Source organism: Pithys albifrons, chromosome 2 (assembly GCF_047495875.1).
Source record: "Pithys albifrons albifrons isolate INPA30051 chromosome 2, PitAlb_v1, whole genome shotgun sequence".
Classification (NCBI taxonomy): Eukaryota; Metazoa; Chordata; class Aves; order Passeriformes; family Thamnophilidae; genus Pithys; species Pithys albifrons.
The window spans coordinates 111,497,940-111,523,218 of record NC_092459.1 but is presented as its reverse complement, the minus strand read 5'-3'; the positions used below and the strand labels follow the sequence as shown (position 1 = coordinate 111,523,218).

The 25,279-nt window shown below is 43.0% G+C and overlaps 1 protein-coding gene across 2 annotated transcripts in view; it reads left to right on the top strand.

Moving 5' to 3' along the window:
* Positions 1-25,279, top strand: part of MACROD2 (mono-ADP ribosylhydrolase 2) — an 842,575-nt gene that overhangs the window by 808,967 nt on the left and 8,329 nt on the right. For both annotated transcript variants that reach the window (XM_071582106.1, XM_071582105.1), the window contains exon 17: positions 22,616-22,699. In XM_071582106.1, coding sequence (XP_071438207.1) covers positions 22,616-22,699 — 84 coding nt within the window. The remainder of the gene's footprint in view (positions 1-22,615; positions 22,700-25,279) is intronic.

The window sequence follows — 25,279 nt, the reverse complement described above, 5'->3', positions numbered from 1 at the left end:
AAGGAGAGCAAGCAGTTTCACCAGGAAGGAATTTAATCCCTCATGGACAGATGTTATGTTCTTGTGCCCTGTCTGCTGAAACAGGAGGGTTGATTTTGTTAAGCACTGATTGATTTTGGAATCTTACCTCTTTCAATAAAGTCTGAATATGATGGAATGTGCACAGATCCAACTGAGCCAGCTCTGGAACTGGAAATTCTGTGCTCCCACTTGCTTAGGTTATGGATGGATGTATCACAATGCACAGGTTGTAGCACTATTTTACAGCTGTTTCAGAAACTCAAATGGCCACACACTTAGAGCAGCAGAGAGACAAACTGCTCTTAGCCAGGGATTTTCATAAGATAGAGTGGAATCCAGTCATAACTAGGTGTGGGGAAACCACAAGCAGTGAGAGTGGAGAAGGGATGGTTTGGGACAACTGTCTTTTGCTTCAAGTACAGAACAGGAACAAATTCAAAGAAAACATCATTTGTCTTACAGTTAAAAGATTCACTTGCTTGTTGTTTGGGGAAGCAGGGGGAAAAGATTGTCACTTTGCTGTCAGTAGGTTTATTTCTGTAGTTTTGCCCAGTGGTGTGGTGAGGAGTGAACCTTGTTCTCACATGAGAAGGGTGGCATTTATTCACTCTGTGTGCTGTCAGGTGGGTCAAGAGGCACATTTTTTTATTCAGTTCTGTTCTTTTTCTCTTCTGTGCATTGCCACTCTTGGCTCTGCCAGGGAGGCATATCAGGCCTTAATATGTGCCCTTGCTTCTGGCATTTGGTCAGGGAAGCCAGAGCTGTACAAGGAGGGACTGCTACATCATGAAGGGAAATGTGTGTACAACTTGTAAAATGGAAGTTGCCTTGATAGGGCATGACCCCAACTGAGATTAAATCTACTTCTCACTGCTGCAGACCCAGAGCAGGAAAAATCTCACCCAATCTCATTCAGATCTTTGAAGCATAATGCTTCTCTCATACCACTGTATTTTCTCTTTCTTTTCTTCTGCCCATTACCCACAATGTTTTGGCAGCAGGTTTTCTGTCCCCTCACCTTTCCCTAATGTGGTTGACAGGTGAGTGTTCTCTCGAGCAGATCTTGCCGTCTGGAACGGTTTTCCTCCGCTTGGTTGGCTTTCATCACATTTTGCCTCCAGATGAGCGTGCAAGGTCACCACCAGCATTCCTGGCCCACAGTGGTAGCCCAACAGCCCACGCTGACCCTGTCTCTAGTCACTGTGAGGGACCTGCCAGGGAGAAAGCTGTCGCCTCCTGCATCTCTGTGACTGCACCTGCACCTTAAATCGTACAGGAGTGTCATCTCAACGTGTTGGTGCAGAAGTGCAGCTAGTTGGGACTTTCTGGTATTTCACACAAAGCTCAGCATCTCCTTTTTGGGGTCTTTCATGCAATCTGAAGGTCCTTTCCCAGGGCACTCCTGTGTGCTGTGCATGTGTTTGCAGCTGTGCTCTGAATGATGCACTTTGAGTTGCAGCTGCAGACAGTCTACAGGCAACTGTAAAAGCACTTGGTTTTATTTTAGAGATGCAAGAGAAATATGAAGAATATGGAATGGTATTTTTTACTTACCCGCACACATGCTTGGATACTCATAATGTAATTGTTCCATACGTGAGTAGCACTGTGCTTTGCTCAAACAGTTATTAAGGATTTTTCCTCCCGGGTTCAGCCTTTCCTTGTGACTTCTAAAATCCATTGCTTTCTGTAGCCAGCAAACTTCAACCACAAGATGCCCTTTGTTATTGTTTCACTGGTGCAGAGCCTTTACCCTGAAATTTTGAGACACGTGAGCCATTTGTCTCATTATTCTGCTTTGTGGATTTACAGCCTTTATTGTTTGTTTGTTTGTGCTCCAGTCACTAGTGTGAAGGGCATAGCTGTGCCAGTAATCATAGCTACCACAGAGGCCAAAACTGTCTTTATTCCATTTACAGCATCCTGTCAAAAACCACTCAATACCTACATTACTTGACAGCCCTTGAAAGGCAGCGTGTTTACACGTTCAGCATTTTCTCTGCGGAGGAAATAAGCAGTCACTTACAGGCTGTACCATTCTTACCTGGATAGAGAATCAGTTAAACTGTGTTGTGGATTCTGAGCAGAAAAAGTCAATAATCTTTTCTCCATTGCCCCCTGGTTACAGCTAACAATGGTATATAGTCAGGAGGTCAGGATGGCAAAATCACTGTCTCAGGGCCTGGAAAACATTGAGATTCCCAATTTGTGGCCAATATGCTATCACGGCTACAGGGTGTTTCATCAGTTGGAGCACATCCGCTGGATGTGTTTGTGTGGTCTGTCAGCCTGAAATGTAGCACAAAGGCGTCAAATGAGCACAAATGGAGATACCTCAGGTGCTTCAAAATAAGATGTCAATGTGCTGAAAAATCACTACCTAACTCCAGCAGCTCGAGTCAAGGAAATTAAATTGGCTGCTTCTTCCAGCAGTCCAAGCTTAGAGAGAAGATTAGCAGGAAGTTCACAGGGAGGTAGTCAGAAGGGCTGGGTCTGAGTATCACCCTCACTCTGGGTGGTGCCTCCATCAGCCCAGCTGGTCTGGAGAGGTCAGAAAATTGAGCAGGATTTTCTGGTTTGAGTGTACAACAGCTTCACTGCTTTATATTTTGCTCTTTTCTGAGCATTGAAAGGTCTCTGCACGTCACGTATTCTCGTCAATGCTGTCCCAGCACGCATGGAAAGGATGGAAGGAGTTTCCCTCATGTCTGCCTTCCATGGATCTCTAGGACATGAAGATTAGGGCTTGAGCCCTTCCAGCATTAATTCAGGTTTGTTTCCAGCATGCTCTGATCAACAGAGTATGAGGCCCATAGTAAGCACATGGTCCCACTCCCTCACATGGGTTTGGATGCTTTGACACCCTGTGGCTCCAAGCTGGTGTTGCTATCACATTTCTGTTCAGCCCTGGCCCTGCCTCTTGTCATCTCACCTCACACATTCATGGTGTTTCGGTGTGATCCTTACCAGCACACCCAGTTCTTCCTTTGATATCAGCAGCTTATCTCTGGTGGTCATGTTAGTCTTCAAAGGTGGATCTCCAAAAGAGAACCAGAGTTGTGCTCTCATTTTCTGGGACTTCCTCCTTGGGACAGCAGATATTTTACAATTCCGCTCTCGTGAGTGTTGCTAACTGGTATCGGACTGGCAAAACTGGCATCCTCTGTGGATTTGGTTTATCTCTGTGTCTTCCAAAGCAGTGTGTGGTAGGTACAGCTATTGTGGTCCCTTTAAACCATTGTCAGTGTTTTAATGCCTGTCTCATCATAAATCTGCTTGCACATAGAAACCTGAGTCTTGAATTGCAGATGGCTGAGGTTACTGGGAGGTTACTGAGATGTCTCAGCAACCACACAGTGGTACTGCAGGCCCCTGCAGCTGAAACACAGCTGCTTTTCAGGGAAGTGTCCAAAAGTTTGGATGCTTGTGAACCTTCTGGCCCTGCAACATGGACAAGTTTACTTAGAAAAGAAAAGAAAGTAAAAGTCTTCAGACAATATTTCTAATATTGCCTCCTTCCAGCATGACGTAGGACAAGAAAGGGAATAGATTTCCTGGATACAGTTCTGCTTGCAGATCCAGCTGGCTCTTGAAGTGTGTGAGCATGAAAAGCAGATGATAAGAAATACATATATATCTGGTACCTATCTAAAGGAACCCAAGTTATCTTAGAAACTGATATATACAGAGATCACAGAATCTGCTCATGAAACTGTTCCCTCTGGCATTAAACGCAGCCAATGTTTTACAGTACTGAATTAGAGGTGTGATAGTTTAAGGCACAGGAAATCTTTCCAAATGAACCTTCAAGGGAAGCCTAGGGGAGATATATTCATGTCAAGATTTGGCCAGAAAATATGGTCCATGCCATTTGTTCTTATCACAACGGCTATTGGATATTTAACAATCACAGGTAGCCAAGACCTGGGGTTTATATCTGATGCGGGAAACAGCAGTGCTGTGCAGGGCATTAGGTTGCCAGAACCACTTCCTTCTCTTAATGAGGTCTCCCATTCAGAGATAGATATAGCCTGTTCTTGCCCATCTTGTGACTGTGACTGGATCACAGCACACAGCTGAAATAACTGGAGAAGGATCTGCGTGTGGGAGGGGAGGAAATCAGCTGCACATATTCACATCCCGAAGGGAGAGCGAGCACAGCACTGAGTTTTGGCAAGGGTTTGGTTGCAGCTTTGGGTGTCAAAGCCAGCTTGCTCCTTGCAAGGCTGCACCTGTAATCAGCCAGAGCCATATCCAGCTCCCCCAAGAGGAGAAGGCAAGGCAGAGCTCTTCATTTGGATGGCACCAGCACTTTTGCAGCTCATGGCTGACAAAGCCACTTAGAGCAAAGATAGCTCAGATTTTGCTCCAGTGTGCGAAGTTTGCCCCCTGAATGCTGTGATTTTTCTCTAGCTGGTCTTAGAGACAGGAAAACACAGCTGAGCCTTATCCAGGCCTGAAGAGGCTGGAGCACATCAGCTGCTTGCCATATTGCTGGAACACCTGGGGCATTCACTTTGAAACCTAAATGCAGGCTGTTCACCTGTATTGCCAAGTACAGCAGAAGCTTCCTTCTGGCTGTTGGGGTGGTATTAATTTAAAGAGAGCACCATCTCTGGGACCTTGGAGAGCAGCAGTCAGAGGAGACAGGTAGAGAGGTCGCTGGGAAAATTCTTGTTCTGATCTGGAGGCCTTGCCACCCCCATCCATTACCCATCATTTCTAATTAGCAGATGTATCTTGGGGAAAGCTGCTCCCATTTGCTTTCCTGAAGATGCTATTCTTGCTAAGAGCTGTTGTTTTTGCTGAGCCTCCTAAGCTTGTTTTGTGGGCTTTCACAGGCATTTGGAGCAGTAATGGTCTCGGTGACCCAGTAATTAAGGAGTCCTGTACCTCCTTGCTGCAGAGAGCTGCCCCTTTGTCCTTCTGCTTTCTTCTCTCCTCAATGCCACTACCAGATGGTCGGAGATTTTTCACCCTTTCAAAAGCTTTGTATTTTTCCCATCTCATCAAGCATGTCTCAGCCATGCTTAATTAGCTCAGGGCTTTTCAGCCCCCCTGATTTGCCCCCTAGGAGATCAGTTAAGGACCTGAACAATTTCAATAAACAGCTTGGAAAGCAAATCCTTAGAGGTTAGGCAGGAGAATGCCATGTTACTTAGTGTTGGGGACAAGTTGTTTGTTCTTTCTTCTCTCCCTTCCTTCTGTCTATCCTCTTATCCATCCATCCTTCTGTCTGTATTTCCCATTCTTACCTCTCAGAACATTCAGGGATGCCCCTTGGTTCTTGGCAGTGGTTGACAGCAACTGGCTGGTGGTATTCAGAGGGCTGTCACGCTTGGGCCAGTGCCTGAGTACTGTTGCTTTTAACCTGTTTTAATCTGTTTATATCTCCCTGAATGAAAAATGGCAAACATAATTAGCCAACCAGTGCTAGGAGGCGGTTGAGTCGGGGTGTTTTGGTTGAGGGTTTGAGGGTGTTTTTTGTTTGCTTAATTCCCACACTTGCTTGAAACTAGCTTGTGAGCTTTATTTACAAGATCAGAGCAGTTGAGATGAAAGCCTGGTTAATTAACAGAAAAACAAATTTGCATCTTGCTTTGTGTTTGACATTGAACAGCATTTGTTTCCGCATTGTCACATAGCCACTTTTATTATTAATCTCCAAGCTTTAGCTATACAACTGCAAATGAGATAAAAAAAGACCCAACACACAGCTCTTTCCCTTCTTCCCTCCCTCCCTATAAAGCATGATATGCTTAAGCACGTGAAGCGCAGATTTTGTCTGGGATTTCCGATACCTCATAGGTACCTGTGGACGTTTGCCACATAATTGAACTGAGTGGTTGATGTTGTGTGTTTAGAGGCAAATGAGATCACCCTGCCATCAGGTGTTTACATCACTAGAATTAAATGCCTACTAATTTAGCCACTTGGGAGATTAATATTTAGATGTCATTAAAATGGCTAGCTGTAAATACATGGAAATGTCCTTGGATGATGGGGAAAAACGTGGGAGGGAGGGGTTTTCTTTGCAAACACAGACACTGTGACCTCAATTAGTGCAGTTTTCTCCCTGACACTCCCCTTAGTGGCATACATGAAGTTGTTGTTACTGGGTGCTCGCTGCCCAGAGGAGAGCAGTGCTTCATGCAAGGCTACATTGCAATGCTATTCCTATGCTATTCTGATTCTTGGTATTTTTTTTAAGCCATCGAGGGAAATAAAATGCAAAGAGTGTGTCTAAATGAATGCACGATGTAGTTTTGTGTCGCTGGGAAGTGTTATCCCTGTAAGGATGCTCCCTCCGTTTGAGTAACTCAGGCTGTCGTTGAAGAGGAGCGCTGCTCCCCCGTGTATTGACATCGCTATTTACACACCGTGTGGCAATCTTTGAAGTGCTAACTGGCTTTTTTTTTTCTTCTTTTTTTTTTTTTTAAGAGAGATGCTGCGTTTTTCTTTTCTATTTGTTTTCCACAAAAAGGAATGTTAGTATTTTTATGATGGCTGGCGCTTAGCGGAGCTCCTCTGTGTAAAGATAACAAATGAGTTATGCGACCTGACATTCTCCCTGGGAATGTGCTCAGAACAAAGCAAGCCAGTGGCATTTCAAAGCCTGCTTTTAAAGTAGCTGGTTATATACTTTGTTTATCAGAATCGCTAGGAAATGCCATTTCTCTGGGTTTTTGCAATCTCTTTTAATTGATTGGGAAGTGGAAGAATCTTTGGGCAAAGCCCCATGGCAGGGGAGTTGGAACTAAATGATCTTTAAGGTCCCTTCTGACCCAAGCTATTCTGTGACCCCAGGACCCAAGGGACACATATGCAGAAAGCTTGAAGCTGCTCCATGCTTTGCTGTATCCCTGTGAAATAGTCAGGCCTGCTGCAGGCTTTGGGAATGAAGGAGTGAGCTCCAATCCCCTGAGAGCAGCTACAGCAGGTACAAATTGACAGGCACCCTTTGGAATTGCTATGTCACTTGTCCTCTCACTTCTGGGAGTTGCCAAAGAGGCATTGCCAGGAGCAGCAGAGGCTCTCCAGTTTCTCACTGAACAGCCCTGCTGCTGGTGATTTGTGTCCCCACATGGGGAAAAAAATCAGAATTTGGATGATATGTCCATAAGGAAACTGGAGGAAGGGGCAGGCAGCTGATCCAGCCTTGGCTCTGCTCATCCAGGGTGGCCAAGGACACCAGAGATGCTGCCACCCAGCATCCCCAAAGCCTCCGTGATGAGGTGTCTGCAAGTTCCACGTTTCTGCAAAATACTTTGTCTTTGATCCGATACTCTATATCACCAGGAATTTTGTTTTGGCAAGAAGGCATCTTTTTTCCCCCCCACATTTTACCAGTTTCTAATTTCTGGAGACTTCACAGTTCTGTTGCTACAAACCATCACATGCTTAAACTGATTGGCCAAATAGCAGCCCTTTGTAAAGTGTTTGAAACAAAACCACCTTTCCTGAGACCTGATATTCAAATCACTGCTATGTTCCCCTTGGGAGGGATGATGGCCTTTGGTTAGAAGCACTGCTCTGTGAGTGGAGAGCCACAAAGGCAGCGCTCTGAGGACTCAGCTGTAATGATGGATGCAGCAAAGCACTGCTATGTGGGCCTTCTCTGGGGAAGTCATTCTGTGGACAGTGTGTGATCTGTGGCTCCTTGGGTCCTTATCATTTCGTTCAGCTATTTGCAGAGTTCTTTCATGTTTGGGCTGTGGAAATTAATTGTGTTTGTAAACCTTGAGAGCAGGCAGAAATAAAATGGATCTGAACTCTTCAGGATGCTGTAGCAAATGTGCCATGAGAGTGAAGGGTTGGTAAACTGAACTTAGCAAGCTTTAACTTGGGTCTATTATCATTAGATATATAGTACAGTAATAGGTACACTATTAAGTCAGCTCTTGGTGTATGAATTACTCTGTATTAAGGAAATGAAACTTAAGCGAAGAATTTTGCTGTCAGGGAACATACAGAAGGATAAACAGGATCTTTTTGCTCATTAGTATTGTTACTATCATCATTAATCATTACTGCCATATAGCCCTGCTGTACAGTCTCTAAACTTGAACTGGGAGCACCATGCAAAGTGCCACACACAGTTGTCTCTACTCTAGGAATGCACAGCCTAAATTCCATGGCTTTGCATGTTCATCACTCTAATTGGAGCATCCCTTTCATGGACTGCCAGCACAGTTGCATCACTGTATTGTACATGGATCCTTTGTCATCAACAGGCTTCCTCCAGCTCCTGCTGCTGAAAGAATAGCTTGCTTGGCTCTGCCAGAAGTATTTGTGGCATGAATGCCCAGTACACACACCCAAAGGTTCTTTCTGCTGGTTAGTCAGAAGCCCTTCCCTCTTGCTCGTGTTTCCATGAAAATATTTTACAGTATCAAAAATACTCATTTAAATACTCATTTTAAATTTGGGAGGGTTTTCACTTTTCTTCAATTTTTTTAAAGGCAATCTGATAGCTTCAGTTCATAGTTTTGGCAAGAGCCACCAACATTTCTCTGGAAATCTCAGTCTGCACAGGATACATTTGTGTGACTCCCTGAAAACAATATTTCCCATAAAACTATCTGTTCTTTTAAAACAGGGGGAAAAATTGTAATTTGATTCAGGAAAAGGTTTTGTTAGAGATATTTTGATGGACTTCACATGTGCCTTTGGAGTTGGTTCTCTGTGCAGCAGGACCACCCCATTGCCTGCGGTGTCGGGGCTCTTGCCAACTGCCTGGTCAGACTCCAGCTTGAGCCAGGCACAAGACTCCCAAATTCTGGCAGGTTTTAGCAGGCTGAGGATCAGTGTTTGGGACCCTCATAAGATTTTCAGTCAGTGTTCAGTACTGTCATAGGTATTCAAGGTGGACTGAAACAACCCTTTAAGGCGCAAGCCTTATTTCTTCTCTAACAGCCCAAATAATCTCAACACCCGCTGAAAGGCCAGAGGCTTTTGACTTGGAGCACATCTCATGTAGAGACCAGTTTTGGGTGCTTACATCAGAATAACAGGGCAGCTAAGTAGGCAAGCTATTTCTCTAGATTTTCTGTGAGCTATAAACTTTTTAGGCAAAGGCAAATTTTCTGTGTCACAGAAAAAGGGTTCTTCAAGGGTCTGTACTATTTAAAATAGATTCTATATGAAGAGAGCCATGCAAAGTGTTTATTTTATTTCCTGTCTTTCCTTATGTACATAAATATTCTGTGTGCAGTTGTGAAAAGAATTTGGTCTCATTGGATTGCCAGATTGATGGTTTTTAGTGCACAAAAGTGTAGAGAAACCTACTTAGGAAATATATATATATATATGTATACATATATATTTAAAGAAACTCCATAAAGCTTGGGTTTAGGATGGTGAAATTTGCTATTGACAGCACTGAACAAAAACATGGTTCAAGGCCAGTGACTTAATTCTGGGTGACACCACTCCTAATCCTTTATGGCTGAATCCTTCAGTTTTATCTGTGACTGAGAAGGTGTCTGTCAGGGCTGAAGTCACTCGCACCAGGGGATTAGCACTTTTTGCATTCTTTTGAAAGCTTCAGTAGTTCCCATGAAGTAACAGATGCCAAGGTATTTGTGGAGACTGTGAACAATGTCATATAAATTCTTGCAGACTTGGACCGTGTGCACATCTGTACAGTGCACATCTGTAGCCTCTAAGTCTGACCCTTAAAAGCTCTCTATTGTCCTGCTGTGGGTACCCCAGGGGAGAAGAAGAGGTGTGATGTTGCTGCTGATCCACCCAAAGGTGGATCCACTATATCAATTTCTTTTTATTTTTAAAGCCCAGAATAGTTGAAATCTGTATAATGAAAAGGCTTTGGGCATCTGCAAGTTCATGAGCTAAGAAGCTCTTCGTTATGAATAAATCATAAAACGTTGTCCGAATCCAGCAATATGAAGAAGTTTAGCTTGAGGAAATGCTTTTAATGTGTGTGTGTCATTCTCCTTTAGCAGGACAGAAGGCTGCTGCTATCAACTGCTAATACAATTATTCTCTTCTGGCTTAATTGTTAGAGGTCTTGACTTTGGTGCTAAGATGCCAAAGTATAAGTATTGACGTTTTCTGGCACTCTAGCAGAGGGCTGGAATTACAGGAAGGGCTAAATACTGCAGTGTGCCAGCCTGGGGTTCAGTGCTTTTCTATGACCTGTGGCATTTCTGAGTATCCCACAGCCCTGGCTGATGTGTTCTGGCTGACCTTCAGGACACCTCCTTGTAAGAAACCCGTGTTAATCACCAATTATTAAGAAGATTTGGGGAGGTGTTATTGACTTGCACAATAGCTTCAAGGAAAATTACAGTTATCTTGTTAGACTCAAGTCTGCCAGTTTTCATGGTAGACACCAGTTTTATTAGCAGTTCTGTAAATTCTATAGTGGGAAAAAGAAGGGGCAAGCCATAGTGTTGGTTATAATGTCACTGAGCTTTCTAAGCACAGATTAGAGAGGTGGTGTCATCCTTAGTGCAGTGAGAATTGGCATGGAATTTTTAAGTCCACGTTTAGGATTCCAAATGAGTGCCCTGAATTTCAAAAATGCTGAGCCCATCCAAAACACCTTATGAATTGAGCCCCTTTGAAGCCATCTGGAGCTGCTCAGAGTTTGGAGCTTTTGAAAGCCAGGATCTAAACTCCCTTTTAAAGTGCTCCTAAAGTTAGTCACCTGTTTTTGAAAATACTGACCTATGTCTGCTGACATCTGGAACAACCTCTTTTAAAAGAATGTTTGATGGAAAGAGGGGCTATGATCTCCTGTGCTAAAGGGAAAAATCCTGGTCTTTTTGAATGTGTATCCTCTGATAAGAAACATATTGAGACAGTTTCCTCCCCTCCTTTTTTTTCTTAAAGACACATTTGTTCAGACTCTGTTATGTGGTTTTGGCCTCCAGTTTCTATTTGGTGCCTGGAGATGTAACAGAACTTTGAAGAATCTTCAATAACTTGGAGAGAAGGCAGGATGGCTGAGGAAAAATGTGCTTAAGCTTTCCAAACAAGTTGCTCCAATTTTTACCCAACATCACAGTAATGGTCTAGCCAGTCTTGGGTCTAACTTGCTGTGTGAATTTACTTTTGATACAAGGAAGTGTCTGGTGTAAGTGAAACTTAGTGGAAATTTCTGACCCCATGTTCTCCTCCTTACAAAGTTGCCAGAATGACCAGGAACAGCAGGATGGACCTCTTCAAATGGTGGGAACAAGCTTGTGCAAGGGGAAGTGTTATTAGGAAGAAAGCTGTTTGGGAAACAAAAAGCCCACAGTACTTGATCCCTCCACCTAAACTGAGCTATAAATCTCATAAATCACAGGGCCTGGATGTCAACACTGGTAAATGTCAGAGCTGATGCACCTGATTGAGGACTTCTCTGTAGCAATTCAGTGTGTCTCTGATGCACTTTGCTGGCTTTTTGCTTGCCCACTACTACTTGAGTCCTTGCACAGGGGCTGGGAAGAGGAAAAATTGCCTCTCTTAAGCATCCTGCAATCAGTAAGCTGTTCTTGGAGGTGTCTGCTACCTGATTTTTTTGGGTGACTCTCAAAAACACAGTGGCCTTCCTCTCGTAGCTACCACTGTGCTCAGGTTCTTTTGCCAGGCTTTTTCCCAGACTACAAACTGGAGCCAGGTCCATAGCTAGAGACTAAGTCAGCAGCAGCACATGGAGTGAGACTCCTTAAAATCAAGAAAAAAGCGGGGAGGGACAGGACAAAACCAAATAAACACTAATAAAAATAACCCCCCAAAAAATCAACCAATTGTTAGGTTATTGGAGAAGGAGAGAGAAATGTTCAGTTTCATTTATTTTTCAAGCAAATAAGTCAGATCCCTGTTTTACAAAGTTGAGGTCAGTTGGCAAGTACGCTGGAGCTGTTCATAGCAGGGGGATTATGGTTGTTAGTATTCTTTGCATTATGTTATCTAAATGTAAATTCCTGTCTCTGATGTAACGGCCTAGTTAGACCCTAGAATTTATGAACCAAACAAAGGATGAAACATGAAAAAGTTGAGAAGAAAAAATCTGCAGCTCTGTCTTTGCGTAATTCTTACTGAGAGCTGATATAAATGGAAGGCAAATCAAAGGCAACAATAGCACCGCACATTTTATCTCACACCCTGTGATGCATATTAGTGTTGTTTCCTATTGTGAGCCAGAAAGAACATTTACAATTTTAGAAAACACTGCATAATGGCTCTCTGCAAGGAAAAGAAGCAAGTATGTGACTGCCAGCACTGATACTTGGGTTTTCCTGGCCTGCTACTTTGGAAGCTCTGTTATGGGCAAATATTTTCTATTTCACACTGGGAATTTTGAATTTGGTCTTAAAGTTTTCTCCAAGAAACAGAGAAAATAAACCTCACTGACTTGCTAATCTAAATCCAGTCTTTAGCCTGGCCAGGAAATACTAGCCAAGCCTGTCCTGTGGCAATATGCTCCTGTGGTGCAGATGTTAACACCCAGGCTGGTGGATGACTTGATTCTAAAGCAACCCACAGGAGTTATCTTCTCCATTGTGCTTTTCAGTGTTTTTGAAATACTCTTGTATTCATGTGAGGAGATGAGTGTCAGAAGGACAGGTGGGTGTTTCAAGTGTTAAGCACCAGCTACTCTATCACTGCTGTGCTTTCCACCTCCCTCACTCCCCGAAATGTCAGTGGTAAAATCTGATTCTTGAGATACAGCACTAAAATGGGCAGAAGAGCATGACTGTCATCATGGAGCTGAAACACCCACCATAGAATCTAAGTTGTTCTTTTAGGCTTGTCTCTTTGGAATAAGTGGCATGTGATTCTCTCTGGAAGTGCTGTGATCATAGAGAGGTTTGGGTCGGAAGGGATCTTAAAGACCATCTAGTTCCAACTCCCCTGCCACAGGCTGGGACACTTTCCACTAGACCAGGTTTCTTAGAGTCTCATCCAAACTGGCCTTGAACACTACCAGGGATGGGGTGTCCATCACTGCTCTGGGTAAGCTGTGCCTCTGCCTCACCACACTTGATTTGGTGACTCAGATTACTACTCAAGATTTTGGTCCTCTCATGGCTCACTGATATATGGTCTGTGTTCAAAGCAGGATGTAGTTATTCCCTTCTGGCATAGAGCAGCTGGCAGTTAGAGCCCCCCTTGCTCTGATATAGTCCTGTTATTTCCTGGGGAAACATCTCACTCCCTGTCAACGTTGTAAAATTTTGCTCTCACATTCATCCAGTTATCAGCAGAAATTAAAAACAGCATCCAACGCTTAGGAGGTAATACAGCACTTGCAATATGTTTGCTTTCCCTCCCATTCCTCGGAGGCTGACTGATGTGGTCTGGCTCACTGCTGTGGAGGAGGATGCCAGGCATTCACGGGAGAAATGGGGGCAGCAATCAGCATTAATGACATCCTCTGACAGCAAAAGCCACACAGATGTCCCCGAGCCAGATTTCATCCAAGGCTTCTGTCCATGGTGCTTCTAGAGCAGAATGGGAAGCATCACCTCAGATAACACATCTAGCATGACCATCCATCACTCAGCTATTCCCTTCTTTAAGGAGAGAAAGCAACTTCCAGCCATTTATTTATGAAAAATTGCTTACTGCCCTTGAACACACACACATACACACAAATGTGCCTCTCTGTGTGCTTTATTTAAACATCTGTTCTATTTTGATGAGTCACCATCCAGATCCGAAAAAAACAGCCCCGAGAACTGGAAGAGGTGAGGACCTCAGTAGGAAAATGAGTCCTTCAGAGCAGATTTGTGCTTATCACCATATTTTATAGCTGATTGTAAAATTTTGGCTTTGAAGGAGTCAGAGCAGGGTTCAGTTAAGGAAAAAAATGAGTACATTTCTTTAATTGTTTTTGAAAAATGACCATGATTGAACATGTCTTGGTAGGGGGAAAAGATGTGATAGGATCATCTGTAAGGTCTTTGTTATTCAGTGCTGTCAATTAACTGCTTCTTTACCAGCACAGGAGTTTCACTTCAAAAGGACATTAGGAGCTGCAGTGAGTCCAGAGAAGAGCAAAGAAGCTGGTGAAGGGTCTGGTCCTGTGAGGTGCAGCTGAGGGAACAGGGGTTGTCTAACCTGGAGTAAAGGAGGTTCAGGGGGGACCACCTACCTGAAAGGGGGTTGTATTGAGGTGGGGATCAGTCTCTTCTACCATATCTCAGGTGAAAGAACAGGATGAAATGGCCTTAAAATGTGCCAGGGGGAGGTTCAGATTAGATATTAGAAAAAAAAAGTCACTGAAAGGCGTGGTTAGGCATTGGAATATGTTGCCCAGGGACATGATGAAGTCACTGTCTCTGGAAGTGTTCAAGAGGAATCTGGATGTGACACTTGGGGACATTGTTTAGAGGTGATTATGGTGGTCCTGGGCTGACAGTTGGACTACATGATCTTGAAGGTAATTTCCAGCCTTGCTGATTCTGTGGTTCTATGAAATAATGTCCAGCTTGGTTTTAAGAAGCCAACACTTTGCTAAAATTAAAACAGAGTGCTTGGTCAGGAGGTGATGAGCCTTCAGAAAGGCAAGTGCTCTTTCCATAGAGCAAGATATTTCAGTTGAATGTGCTTTATGTTCAAAATTTTATTATGTCCAAATTTTATTTAGGTTTGTGATGGATTTTATTTGGTTTGGGTTTTTTAAATTGATTTTATTTTGCATTCTGGCTTTTGTATCCTTATATCATGAAATGTTTGAGAATTTCAGCACACCTACTCCTACCTATTCCATCTATTAGCAGAACTTCGTTAAACTTCATGTGCCTCTCCTTGTTGTAAATATTCTATTTTTTTAAGATGCAAAATTTAGGTTTGGGTCCCCACATAAATAACAGGAAAGAATCTTTCTGTTATGTTGTATATTATTACTGCCTTTCAGGTAGATCCATGCACCTCTGCTGTTGTCCCCTGCTACTTTGAAGCTCATTCTTCATATACTTGGCAATAGTCTCCTTGAAAAAGAATTGAGCAAAATATTTTCCAAGGCTACTCTTTGGCTCAGCAGTAACCTCTTTCAGAAGCAGTGACCCCAGAAATAAATGGCTGCAGCCAGAAGGGTGAGCAGCCCCATTTATATGTTATCAGAAACTCAGGCAAAGCCTCCCTTTGCCCTGCATGGATGGAGTGGAGGCTCTGTGAAAGATGACTGTGCTTGTCTGAAAAGAACTTTTCAAACTTCTAGCTCTTGGGTAGTTTGCTATTTGTGCCCTCTCAGGTTTTTCCCCATGTTTTCCTCTAATTTCATTTATAAATATAATTTCTGTTCCCTTCCAACACCCATCTCGTTCTTATGCAGCTGCTCAGGGCTGAGAACTGGCATGGTCTCTAATGTTTGAAGTGACTCTTTTGGAGCAAAAAGGAAAGTTACTTTGCCTTTTTTGAAACAAACAGTGTGACATTCTGACAAATCTGTCCTGCTTGGGAGATCCAGGACATCTTTGCTTTCACAGTCTGTTGCTTTTCTGCAGTTGCCTCAAGATCATTTGAAGTGCTCGGAAAATACAATGGATGCAAGATTGAAATAGAATGGGGGCACAGTATGTGCTGATGGAAAATCCAGCAGCAGCAAGAGCTATTAAGTTGTTCATGGGTTTAGTGGGTTGACCCAAGGGAAAGTCCTATTAAAGCCATTGGGCTCCCTCAACAGTTCTTCAAAATTAAGGGCAAGAGTCCTCAGTGCAGGTTAGTGGTGCAAAGAGGAATTAAAGCTGCTGTTTGAGGACAGCTGGAGGGAACTGGCGTGGTACGAGGTACGTGGTAATGAGCCAGGTGTGTGTGCTGAGAACATGATGTTGTGATGGAAGTGAAGGTGCAGGGATCGTTCTGGCAGCCAGAAATTGTTCAGAAGGCCAGGTCCCATGGCCATGGAATTCAGAAAACATTCACCTTCTAGTGAAAGGTGAGCCTTAGAGGAGGTCTGGAGATGTCCTGAAGCTTACATAAAAGGATCCACTAGTGCTCTAATTCCTCACACCTGTGCAATTTTTTGGGATCAGGCAGGTGGTGATCAGGAACTGAAACAAATTGCTGATGAGTTTCATAAATGGCAGGAAAAATGACCAAATGTCAAAGAGAGTTCATGCAGAAACCCTTCACTTCTCATTTTGCCACTGAGCATGTCTTATTTGTAGGCAGGGATGGATCAGAAGTGCTTTGGAAGCCATTCAGGACAGGTGATCTACTAGTTTGCATACAAGCAGGCAACACATTTTAGTTGTGTTAACAGCCGGCGATTGAGGGATGAGATGAAAGCTCCTGGGTACTCCATTTCAGACATTCCATGCTGCAGACTTCTTCTCTGATGAGAATTTTTGCAGAAAGAGTGTCTGGAAAACAGCAAAGTGGCCTTTTACACAGCTAAGCCTTTTCCAGAATTTAAAAAAAAAAAATCAAAAGGCTTTTCTTAAAACGATGTGCCCTTGTATTCATCAAAAGCCTGCTGTGTGCAGGTTTATCCTGTTGTTACAGAGAGACAAAAGAGACAAAGAGCTCCTGATGGGCATTAGTGATTTTAGATACGCCCAATTTGTATGGCTCTTACGGGCCATATTGCTGAGCTGCAACCCTCACTACCCTCCCATTCCCACCTTTGGGGAAAAGGAGGCATAATGAGATTTACTAACAGTATGTTTAATAAAGGGCTGGAAGGGGATAGGGATAAGCGGATCTTAGACACCTTTAAATCGCGTTAAAAAATTGCAGTTCAGCTTGAGCTGGAAATAACAGTGGCTGGGAGCAGCACGATACCTTTAGGTACAGTTGCGTGCACAAACACAGAGCGCTGAGCTGATACACGGTGCACTGGAGGGATGGGGAGATTCATCGTGCTGGGTTACTCTGGGAGACAAAGCCAAAATGCCAAAAGGGAGGGTAAACACTCCATTTAACAATGAAGGGACTGCAACGTGAATCCTGACAGCCCACGTGTGGCATTAAGGAATTATGCTCTCCCAGAGCCTTCAAAAGCCCTGCAGAGCTTGGTGCCCTGGCCAGCACACCCTACTCCGAAATCTGCATCCTCGAGTTTTCTTTCATCTCTGTGGTGCCTAATGGCTGCGGGGGGGGGGAGTGATCAAGGTGGAATATTCCTGATTTAACAGATGGAGGTGTTTGCTGTTAACTAAGCTGAGCTGAATAGCAAGAAGCACTGTGGTGGCAGTGCCATTCCTGCAGGTTTGGAGCTGTTGTGCTCAACCTGCACATTGCAAAAGGATAACAAGGGGGAAAACTGCCCTCCAAAAAGTACAAAGTACAGATGGACAATGACTGCTGGGTTTTTTCTTACAGCCCTGAGAGCAGCAGGTTGGGTGGTTTTGCACGTAGAGCCATACAAGAAGAAAGCATAAACCTTTTATGTGGTAAAATCCGGTCTGGTTAAAAGGGTCAGTCATCCCAGATGGAGGTGTCAGACAGAAGTCAAACAGAACCCTTATATCACAGGAAGTTTCTAAGTAAGGCAGCATTTATAATGCTACTAAAATTCAGTGGTAAACAAAGTACATGAAGGCTTGACAGTCACATTAGCAAAAAGCTACAATGAAATGACTGGAAAGAAGGAAAAAAACCAGCTCTGGCTATTTGCAGAGCAAGAAAAATGGAACTGGTTTTGACAGATAAGACAGCGGAGCTGTGGGTCAGAAGAGCTTTGTCTTTTGTTTTCGTTGCTGCAAATGAAAAATGGTGCCTTCAACTTTTAAACAGAGAAATTTGGATTTTAACAAGCCTCTGTCTCGTAGAGTCTTCCAGTTAGGGGAAGCGTATTTACAGCTGAACTCAAAATAATAGATTTTATTCAGTGAATATGAATCAGGGAAATCTGGTTTGTTCAGAATAACTGTAATGTGGTTTTCCTATTGCATAATGACAGAGGTGATTTTTTCAAAGTATTTATAACATGAGTAGAAGCAACTGCTCTATGACTAATTTACAACTAATGAACTTCCTCTGCTTGAAAATTGTCCATGGGCAGGTCAGTGTTTTATTGAAATTGCTGTGGCAACACCCGAAATTGCTAGGCAGACATGTTATGGGAATAATGGCCTTGCCATTTCACCTTCAAAGTAGTTAGTTTTCTAGATCATTGTAGTACTGATAACCCTTTTCTTCCTGAAATATCCAGAAGGATCGTAGGGCCAGAATTTCCCACTTACGCAAAACTTCTAAAATTGGGAAATATTTTAAGATTTAAGTTGTCTTGGTGTTGTGTAATTGCACAGACAGAACTCATATACACATGAAATTTGTTTTTCTGTTTGTTTTAAAGCTGGTCTATGGCCTTATAAGAAGCTAGAAACTAATAGCAGGAACCCAGATTCCTGGTTCTGAGCCTACTCAATGATGCCTTAACCACACCCGAGACAAGGCTGGTCTTGAAGGCTGGGCTCTGCCAAGAGAACTCCCCCTTGATGGTCATCAAAGAGAAATAAACTCCCTTAAAGTGGGCAGTCCAGACTAGAAACTCAGTTCAGGCACTTTCCAGGAATGATTCATTGATTTTAGGAAGACTCTATTGGGATTCTGCTTTGAATTACCTGGGAGAGGAGCTTGCTTCTCTCTCCTGATTACAAAAGTGCTCTTCAGTGCATAGCAAAGCCTTACTGATGATCAGGTAAAAATGAGTTTTATGGATTGCTCTGTGTTACAGCTTCTAACCTGCATCGTTGCCTGCTTTCATCGCTTGAGATGGATATAAACTTCGTGCAAAGGGAAGAGGAGGACAATGAGGAGGACAAGGGTTACACTTCTTACTTGTTAGGATTTATCAGGGATGTGGAGAATAGATGTCTGACCTCTGTACTTGGGCACTTTCAAAACTGATGCTAAGGTACCAACAACTACCACATCTTCTGTTAGTCTTGTGAAGTCTTGTGAAGTCTTGTTCATGAATCTAGAGGGAAAAAGGATCACATTTCTCTAGAGAAAATAATGTATTGGCTGTAAGCGCATGGAACTAATGACAGATTGTGACTATAAGGGTAAAAAAGAAATTAAAAGGTGCAATAACAGTACAGAGATTTCTGTCTTCCTGATATCCACTTCTCTTACGCATTTGAAAAAGCTGGGAGCCCTTCTTGCCTGTGCCAGCAACCTGCTTTTTGCTAGTGCTGGTTGTGTAACCAGTCGGCAAAAGGTTCAGGTAATGAGCTCTGGCAGAAGTGCAGTTGGAAATGGGAATTGAAATTGAAAGTGGTATCTCCCAAGCTCCCTCCCCTTTGGGAACTCTCAGCTCCTGCGCCGAGACCTGAAATCTTTCGCTTGTTTGTGCTCTAACCTGAAGCAATCAAAACAAGGGAGAGGCCTCGAGAATAAATTGGTTGTCAAGGTGGTTCTGGTATTGATCAAGTTCTGCTGTTTGTGTGAAATGGGCTCATTTCAGCGTGGCACTCAGATTGACTGCACAGCGGGGGAGAAGCTTTTTTGGAGAAGCTTTCCACATGCATGGCAGTATAGGGAATGTTCCTGCCTCCCTCCCACAGTAACAGCGAGGGAAGAAATTAAGATTTATATTAACTGAATTTGTAAATCTTCCCAAAAATGGGATGGTATAATTTGTAAGCCTTCACCCAAGGTTTGCAGCAGTGCTTGGCTTTGTAAAGGTTTAAAATACCTTCTGCTTTGTTTGTCCCTGAATGTTGTTTCCCACTATCATTTTCTTGCTGACGATATCCAGCAATCTACTTGAAGTGTAAAAAAACACCGATCCTGCAGTGTTCCCTCCCAGAAGGGATGGGGAATCAGCACTTCAAACTTGGAAAGAAGGTGAAAAAGCAGAACAAAAGCAACTCTTCTCACAATATTTATGACCCTATATCTCTGAAAAAGTAATTTTGCAGATTTGCTGATGCTGTTGTTACTCTTTTCAGCCTTTCTCTAGAGCTGCCTCCCCTGATTTCATCCCTAATGGGATTGGGAAAATGGGACAAAATTAGGACAAAGCCCAAATTAGCACATTTGCACACAGTTACACACGCACATGTGTCCACAAAATGCCATCTCTTTAATTAGCCTCTGTCATCACCTAGCACCGTGCCAGCAATCCTTTGCACTTGCCAGCTGCGTGAGAGATGTCTGAAATGGAAAGTGAGGGACCTTTCAGCAGTGTGGTGAAGTCAGGCATGCCAGCTACTTAATGGGAAACTTTGGGGTAAGGCCTGGGAACTTCTCGTCAGCATCTTCAGGCACTAACAACAGGAGAAACTGGGAGCCAAGACTGAACCTGTCATGTCATATCTGCTTTTTTGGGGTAATTCATGGTGGTTTGGAGGGGGTAAGTCAGATTCAGACACATCAGCTGCCAGTCGGAGCCCGTTGGGATCCCAAATCCTGACATCAGAGTGTCTTGGTGGGAAGAGCTGCATCAATTGCAGGCTGCACTCATGGAGGGACAGTCAATAAGGGATGGCTTTAAACTGAAAGAGAGTAGGTTTAGATTGGATATTAAGAAGAAATTCTTTATTCAGAGAGGGTGGTGAGGCACCTGAACAGGTTGCCCCGAGAAGCTGTGGATGCCTTACTCGCGGAATTGTTCCTAGCTGGGTTGAACAGGGCTTTGAGCACTCTTATGTAATGGAAGGTGGCCCTGCCCATGGCAGGGTGGTTAGAACTAGATGGTCTTTAAGGTCACTTCCAACCCAAAGCGTTCTATGATTCTGTGATTTTACTTTTCATAGAGCTTCTTACCTCAGCTAATCAAAATGTAGCACAACCTGAATATTGCTGTATTTTCTTTGACTAATCAGTGCTTTCACAGTCCCTCAAATTTCATATTGATTTTGCCAGGAGGAGTCAGACAGAGATTTTGAACATAACTGCTCTGCTTTGTACTTGACAGATTCCTACCATATACGTGTGGGTTTGTGTTGTAGTGACCTGAGTTTATCCTTTGTGTGAGCCAAAAAGAGCATTTTTCCCAGAGTGAGCACCTGAAAGCTTGGGCACGTTGGTGCATAAGAAATCTCAGGAGAAAACCACTCTCACTCTCCTGAATTCCCTGGAGAAGCATCCGGAGTTTGATGCAGCCGCAAAGGGGCTTTCTCAGGCATTCACTGACATGCAGGGTTCTCAGTCACAGATGTTTGCAGGCATTTTGTTTGTTTCTACGGGGAGATGATGTTAAACCAGTGAGGAAGAGATGCAGTGGGGTTACAACAATCCACTGAAAGACTTCTGCATGAGAAAAAAGATCTGTTAAAATGATGGGTAACATTTCCATCACTGTAAAGTCTTCCATCCCCCATGCTCACTGAGTTGGCTAATTGAGCTTTCTGGTGCATACTTTTTGTTGGTTTCTGTATGTGCTGGGTCCTTGTTTTAGCATTTTAATGCTTAGTAGGACCATAGGCCAGGCATAGGAATAGGCTGCCCAGGGAAATGATGGAATCACCATCCTTGGAGTTGTTCAAAAGGATGAGTGCATGTGGCACTTGAGGACCACAAAGTGGACCACATGGTTTAGTGGTGGACTTGGCAGTGCTGGGTTAACAATTGGACTGAATCTTAGGGGTTTTTCCTACTTAACAATTCCATGATTCTGTGGTTCTATAGGTAGTGTGCTGGAAGTCAACACTGAGAATCACAGCAAGCACAGAGGAAACTCCATGGCACTGTATTGGCTTGCAGATACAGTTAGGAGGAAAACCTGGCTGAAAATGTCAGTAATAGATACATTTTTATGGACAAAATAAACGTAGTGCACTCCAGTGCACTTAAAAGCCCCACTTCAGACTTCTGTAGGAAGGGAAAGAAGGCATTTGAGGAATGGTGAATGTTTCATCTCTGTTGCTGAAGAGGTAAATTAGTTCAGTTTCAGAATAAAACATTTTTGAAATGTCTGAGGCCTTACTACACTGTCTCATAGAAACCACCCAATGCCTGGATCACATAGTGGCCTGACATCCTGTAGTTCAACTGCAGGATGGGCACAACAGGCTTTCCAGCAACCACAAAAGTAGGAAAGTAGCATGATGAAATTTAACAAAAAATTGGCTTCTCAGCACCCAAAATATCAGAATATTAGGAGAATTGTGTACAAAACAGCAAGCCCACTTTTTTTTCCATTTCTAATATTGTTAGGAGATTGAATCTAAACTTCCAGACAAGCCTGAGGCAGAAGAGATAAATACATTGAGTTATAGTGATAAAATGCGTTTTCCTACATTCAAATTCTAGTTTGTGTCTGACTACCTGGTGTATTTGAACTCTCACTGTATTTATTTCTTTTCTGCTGGCTAGAGAAACTTTATAAGTGTGATTAGGTCCCTGTCATATGTTGAATTTTATAAGCAGAAGGGATTCTTTAAAAGTGATGAGAAAAGAATGGCAGGGAGGCAGAAGCACACACCGGGATGTGGTTTTAACAATCCCAGTTAGAAAAGAACACAAAATGCTACAAATAGTTAGGCAATTATTTTCAAACCATGTTCCTCTCTATATCCTCTGTCCTCTTCTGTATTGGGTGCCACTGTGCAGCAGTGGAGTCTCTAAAGGTAAAAGCACACCAGAAGAAAAGTAAAAAAACCCAGGCATATGGAGTCTGAGAATTATATATTAATCGGGTACTGTAATATTGATTTTTCTCCTTCTTTGGCTTGTCTTATAGGGATGCAAGGGCAAGAGGAAACTTCTGTGGAGCCTATGAAAATTGACCTCGCAAGTGAAGCAGCAGATGTTTCAAATAAGGATGGTATGTTGTTCTAATATTTTAGATTCATTTTTTAGCATAATGGCTTTAAACTGACAGAGAGCCAGTTTAGATTAGATATTAGTAAGAAATTTTCCCCTATGAGGGTGGTAAGGACCTGGCACAGGTTGCCTAGAGAAGCTGTGGATGCCCCATACTTGGAAATGTTCAAGGCCAGGTTGGATGGGGCTCTGAGCAACGTGATCTGGTGAATGGGGTTTGGAACTGGTTAGTCTTTAAGGTCCTTTCCAATGCAAACCAGTCTATGATTCTGAGAATTGTCCTGAAGTGGATGCGTAACCTGCCTTTCTGGGGTTGGTTTGTACACCTTCCCCTAAAATATTTGAGTTAGATTTATAATCTCTTCAACTGGTTCTTCTCAAGAGTTGACACCATCTCTGTTGTCTTGGGAGTCTGGTGGATGTACATTTCACTGTTGTAGCCCTGCTCTTTGAGTTGACTGGGTTTATGTGCTCACTCTGCCTGCCTTTTAACTAAGTAGTATTTTAGACCCACTGTAATTTTTATTTTGATATGGAATTGGCCAATAATGAGTCTCATACAGGAGTCAGAAGACATGTCTGAAAATTTCTGTGCTGGTGCCCAACTCCATCAAGGGGAAAGTGTTGGCTGTATAGCCACTCTGAACTTGTGTGTTGCCTTGTACTAGCTCAGAGCTGATTCCCCTTGCTCCTTCTTCAGCATCCATATGTAGCTATCTGGTAGCAGATGAAAGTTCTCTCACTAGGACATTTACTGTTAATAAAACAATCCCAATTTGGCTGACCCAACAGCAGTTCCAGTCAGGTCTGTAGACATTATCAACCCGAGTCTCCTGACCTGGAAATGAGATTCTTTTGACTTTGACCTCAGTGAGCCAATGACCCAGTTGTGTGGTAATCCCAGCACAGGCTGAGTACGAGGAAGCTGCTTGAGCTCTGCAAGGCGTAACATCCTTGTCAACAAAAAAAATTTGTCCTTCTTCACTCATCCTGTGCGTAAAGAAATAAGGTATGGAATCATCATCCTGGTGCTTAGGCTTTGGTGAGGCAGACCCTTTATCCCTCCTCTGGATCAGCTCTTGTAGCATACTAGAGCTACATGCAGTGTTTTGTTGGTTTTTACACAGGTCTTTTTTATTGCTCCAAACAGCAGTGGGTTTGGGATTGGAGATCAATTTTATTTCCTTGGACTCCTCTCTGTACTGGAGGCTGTTTTTTAACTCTTTAACCTCTTCAGCATTGACATAACATAAATTCAAGGCACACTTTTTTACATCTCAAAAACAAACCAATTATATATATTTTTGCCATTAGTTACATAAAGAATCTAATGCTGATTTCCTTTCTCTGATGTCAGATTGTGCTGTAGCATTTGAGTCGGTGACTGATTTAGATACTGGCCTGTAGGGAAGGTTTTGCAAGCACAGGAAAAGCAAGCGTGCATAATGAATTTTCCTTTTTTAAAAGATACTAGAGATTATGCTATTCCTAGTAGATGTGCAGAATAAAGCCAAAGCAGCCTTCTCTCCTCATCCTGTGAACAAACAAACCAAAAAGTCATGGTCACATTAAAATATTTAAATTGTGAATCCCTTCAATAGTCTGGGTTACTTAGTGAGAACAAATCCAAATTTACTAAAGGAATATCTTCAGGGATTTCCAGCCGGAATGAAAAGTGATCATGTAGCTTTTTTAATGTGTGCTGTAGCACAGCACAGCTGGATCAGGTGGCTGCTTCTGAAATGAGGATCTTGATAGGTTTCTCCATTTCAAATCTTGCTTATCTTATATGGTCTTATCTTATATGGTCTACATATGACTCATCTTATAACTTCCTTTTCTTTGAACTTTCCAAGTTGTATGAAAAGACAGGAAAAGGGTGTTTGCTAAGGCTGCAGAAAAGGACTTCACTAGTCAGGGAAGCCTTTGTTTCTATACAGCTTAAGTTGCCATTAGGATTATATTACCGGGTGTTTCTTCTTGTGGACATATATTGCTTGTTTAAAAAAAGAAAGAACAGAGGAAAGATCAAACTCATTCCCTTTGACAGTAATTTTTATGTAAATTGCCTATTTTTTCTCTGGTCCCCTTCCTTCCGCCCCAGAAGAGCTCATTGCTTCACAGTTGAAAGCACAAGCATCTATCACCAGCTCGCCCTTGGCAGCCCAGCCCTTGTGCTTTAATTTCATGTACCATGGCACAGCAAAAAGTACTTTAGAGATGCAGGGAGCTTAGATAGTTTAGATGGTTCTTGATATTGGTTCAGCCGGTGGGCAGGGCGGTGATAGTGATACATTTCAGAAATGACTATTATTTGAAAGCTGGGTGTGATCCTCCATCATGAAAGCTGTGAGAAGGTGTGTCTGTAAGCCTGGATAAAGACATGTATATAGACACAGGTTTGTCCTGGCACTCTCCATCAACCACCAGAGCAAAGACCTCTGGGTATGAAATTTCTGTTACCCAGGACAGATATTTGCTAATTAGAATTTTGTAATGATGACAAACCCCAGTTTTGGTGATTGGTTTCCTAAATGGTGTTTCCCTGCCAGCAGCCCTTTTTTTTATTACTTCTTCTCTG